Source organism: Nanorana parkeri, unplaced genomic scaffold, assembly GCF_000935625.1.
Source record: "Nanorana parkeri isolate BGI_ZX_2015 unplaced genomic scaffold, ASM93562v1 scaffold33, whole genome shotgun sequence".
Classification (NCBI taxonomy): domain Eukaryota; kingdom Metazoa; phylum Chordata; class Amphibia; order Anura; family Dicroglossidae; genus Nanorana; species Nanorana parkeri.
In genome coordinates, this window is record NW_017306301.1 from 3,149,805 (window position 1) to 3,154,233 (window position 4,429).

Below are 4,429 nucleotides of genomic sequence, written 5' to 3' on the forward strand. Positions count from 1 at the left end.
AAGGGGGGGGGGGACGGGGGACGACACTGACCAGTATTGTTTGCAGTTCTGCTGATTCTGGAACAAGTACAAAGCCATTGATGTTGCTAGAACACGGGAGGACTATATGAAATAAAAGAGTAAAACCTGCACAGAACAGCAGCTGATTGGGAAGGAATGTAACGGGCAGTCCATAGCTTTCCAACATCCCCTCAGTCTAGCTGGTGGCCTCAGTGTAGACATAGAGCTGGTGACACTGGAGGGTTAGCATGTGTCCACCTCTTAGAGACTGCGCTTCCTGTGCATTCATGTCCACACAGGACAACATGGCTAGAAAAAAGACATGGCCTGCTCTCTCATGAGGAGTCTCTTCTTCTTCATCCTCCGGTTCTGGAACCAGATCTTCACCTGCTGGTCACTGAGACTCAGTCGGTCAGATAGTTCTCTCCTCCGCTGTCTGGTGATAAATTCATTGACCATAAACTCTCCTTCCAGTTCTGCTAGCTGCAGTTTGGAGTATGGTTTCCTCTTCTTTCGAGATCTGGTGTGCATGGGGTACCATGGGGCTCCTGTACAAAATGGACACAGGTCAGAAATGACCATACATCAGTATAAATAAAAATAAGTATAAGGAGTAAGGAAACTACCTATTGTCATATGTATATATTCCCACCTCACCCCATCATACCAGTGTTGGTTGTTTATAGACACCTAATGTGTGTCATGTATTACCTTTAACATGTAACTGGCATGAGGTTCAGTTCACAAAGCTTTGCACCAGCCTAATACACTCATAGCTAATACAAACTCACACCTAAAACACTCTATTTCAGACCCGATTTTCACATTTTGTTGGATTTGCATGGAAATAATTGCCATCTAAAAAACTTGATACTTATACTAGTGTGTTAACTTTGAGAATTGAGCCTTATGTAACATCTCTTGATACTATGTCATGTTTCGTCTACCCTTAATTTACAATAGAAATAAATGTATAAAAGAGAACAATGTTATTTTCTGTAACTCCCAATAAAGTTCCTTAAATATACCAATTATTTATTACTGTGTATGGATGAAAGGCATCAGAAGCAAATTATTTATATCATTATGGGCATACATGAGGATCTTTATGTTCAGCCATGTGACTGTAATTTTCAGATCTCATCGGATTCACTTGAAAATGTCTGTCACTGTTGTATGAAAAGGGGGATCCTTACCCTGGTGTTTGTGAATTGAGCCCTATGTCATTATTGGGAGTCCTAGGTGTGATTGCACAGACAACAAGCTTGTCTGGAATGCTCTTAGTACATATTTGATGACTTGACAACTGCCTGTGAGTGATTTGATGGTGTCTATAGAAGACTTCCTAATTTTATGGCATATTTACATGTTTATTGCTATATCCCTCTTCTCCCTCTTTCTCTCTCTCTTTAAAAACAGGCATCGCCTAATAAAACATTTAGGTATTTTAGTGCTACCCCTAGCGGTGTTGGTCCAACATAAACGGTAATCTCATCCACCATCCCAATAAAAGTGAGCCTGCAGCCATGCTCAGCTCTTCTTACCAGTGGCAGGGAGGCTGCTGGCTGGGTTGCCCGGGGAAGCCATTGTCACCGCTTCGCTCTGAGTCTTGGGAGCTCCTTCATTGATGAGAGACGAGCTGGAATCCGACTCCAGGGACTGGCAGGACTGCGGGTCGTGGGGGACTGGCTCTGCAACACTGTAGTCGTATTTATGGAAGCTGCTGCTGTTCATGCCGTTAGAGATCCCGCTATCCAGGGGCATCAGCACGTTATCCCTCAAGCGATCCTCTCTCTTCAGGCTCGGGGTCTCCGGGCACGCCTCCCGGTAATAGCACTTGGTCTCCTCCACCCGGGCCAGATCACAGGCTCTGCTGAACGAAGGGTTAATGGAGACGGGGCTGCTGAGATAGGGCTGAGGGTATCCATTGCAGGGCTCTGTGGATGCCCAGGGCAAAGAGCACACGTTGTCCCTCCTTGGGTAAGAGAGAGAGGGCAGGCCAGGTAACTGGCCTCCAGATGTCCTGAAATTTGGGAAATAAAAGGTGTCCCCGGTGTGAATATTGACCAGAGGTCCCACAAAGCCAGGATTAAGAAGATTATGCTCTCCCATTTCCGCGGGCCTGACCAGGAGCTTCTACTTTATTGCCATCTGACATTAAACATAGTCAAAGCTACAGCTTGCCCCCATTGGCTGGAGCGGATCACGTGGGCAGCCACTAGTGACGCCTGGGGAAGTCCCGCCCCTTTCTTGGCTACTGAACACAAAACAAAACATGAAGTTTCTCGCAGCTCATCCCACATGTGTCTTCCCAGCCTTTCCCTGCTCATCGCCTTAATAAACCTGAGTGCTGTTTACAAAGATTGTAAAGGGTTCAAGTGTGTCTAGACGTTACTCTTTCCTAAAACATCCCAATTAATTACCATGCAATTTCATTATCTACATTGCCTAGATGCCATGCAATGGGGTGTGCCACTCACACAAACACCCACCCATTCTATCTATCTATCTATCTATCTATCTATCTATCTATCTATCTATCTATCTATCTGTCTGTCTGTCTGTCTGTCTGTCTGTCTGTCTATCTATCTATCTATCTATCTATCTATCTATCTATCTATCTATCTATCTATCTATCTATCTATCATCTTCTTTATCTATCTATCTATCTATCTATCATCTATCTATCTATCTATCTATCTATCTATCTATCTATTTACCTATCTATCTATTCTGTCAACCTACCATGTATATATGTGCAAAATAAGCTTGTTTAACTATAAACAAATGAAGTTCTATCTTTGCATATTTCATATGTGTTATTTATTGTATCTGTCAATCTCCATCCATCTATTCATCCAATTCTCTCTTCTCTACCTCTCTTTCATCTATCTATCTATCTATCTATCTATCTATCTATCTATCTATGTAATTTATCCACAGAGTTATATATGCTTAACAAGAGAGAAGCTGATTGGTTGTCATGGGCAACTGCTCCAGAATGTGTCTGCTTCAGTTTTGATACATTCCCATTAATATTTTATGAAACGCCCTTTGTAACTAAACTTAAAGGACATTGTGGTAAACTATAAAGTAATCCTTTTTTGCATCAATTCCGAGCAAATACAAAGTAAATGAGACTTATTTACTATTCACCTTGAATGCCCAATCATGTGCAGATTCAAATATGTAAAGATAAATTTTGCTCATGATTGAAGTGGCTCTTCACTCCTCAGTTTATTAAGTGAAGATTCTCAACTCCCTTAGTAAATCAGCCACAATTAATTCATAGTTTGCTTTTTCAACGTTTGTCAAGGATTGATATAATATTTGCACCACTTGACTGCAAACAATGATGGAACATACGAATACTGTCAAATGTATTTTTTTTTAAATTTCAAATGAATTTGTGATGGAATGCAAGGAATTGTCATTCGATTTATTCGTCATATATTGTAAGTAAAATAAAGGTAAGTTTGCAGAAAATGACTTTCCCCTCTATTCACTATTCTAGCTTCCAGTAGGTTTGTCCTTATAAGGCAATTTCTACCGTAAAATCTTCTCACATCGTTTAGTATTCAGCATTCCAGTCACTGCAGAAAAATGCGCACCGATCACTGCACAGTGGCAAAAATATTCCACTTTGCCTCTAAATGAGTGGCCGACTTTCAGACACATATTAAATGGCAACAAAGATATGAAATTCTGAAGCCTCAGTTCAAGGTCATTGTCTAGGGTGTTAAAGAGAACCCTTTGTATGAGTTCTGAATTTCTCCATGAGCCCTTGAGACAGAGGAGGGGGAGGGGCAGGGGGCTGCAAGGGAGAAATAGCTTGAAGCTGTAAACCTTTATTGATCATGGCTCCGTTTTATTTACCATCTTTTGTGATCCCCTTCTTTTTCTTTTTTTTCCATGCATCGAATTCCTTCCTTTCAAAGCAGAAGGGCATATATTCTGCCAATGCCACTGATGATAATAGGAGGTAAAAACTGTCACCAACTTGAACGCAAACTGTATTTTGGCTCACAAAAAATGTGTTTTCCTCCACAGTCTATAAAATATATATATATAATAACAAACAAATATCTATCTATCTATCTATCTATCTATCTATCTATCTATCTATCTATCTATTTATATCACATGTAAAACATAGCACATACACAACTACACATATAAAATACAGCACACACAAATACACACACATATTTATATCCAAATACACAGTCATGACTCCACACACATTTATGCATTAAACATACACAGATATACACTCATTAACATATAGCCCATACATATTGCGCATATGTATGGGCTATATGTTAATGTGTGTATATCTGTGTATGTTATAGATATATAACACACACACACACACACACACACACACACACACACACACACACACACTCATTACCGTACGACATCCACT

The 4,429-nt window shown here is 40.5% G+C and overlaps 1 protein-coding gene across 1 annotated transcript; it reads right to left on the reverse strand.

Moving 5' to 3' along the window:
- Window positions 1-309: 309 nt before the first annotated feature.
- Window positions 310-2,112, reverse strand: HOXC12 (homeobox C12). Its single transcript, XM_018568788.1, has 2 exons — window positions 1,545-2,112; window positions 310-548 (listed from the first exon to the last, which is right to left on the reverse strand). The coding sequence occupies exons 1-2, from the start codon at window positions 2,110-2,112 to the stop codon at window positions 310-312; spliced, it is 807 nt and encodes a 268-aa protein (XP_018424290.1).
- Window positions 2,113-4,429: the final 2,317 nt, after the last annotated feature.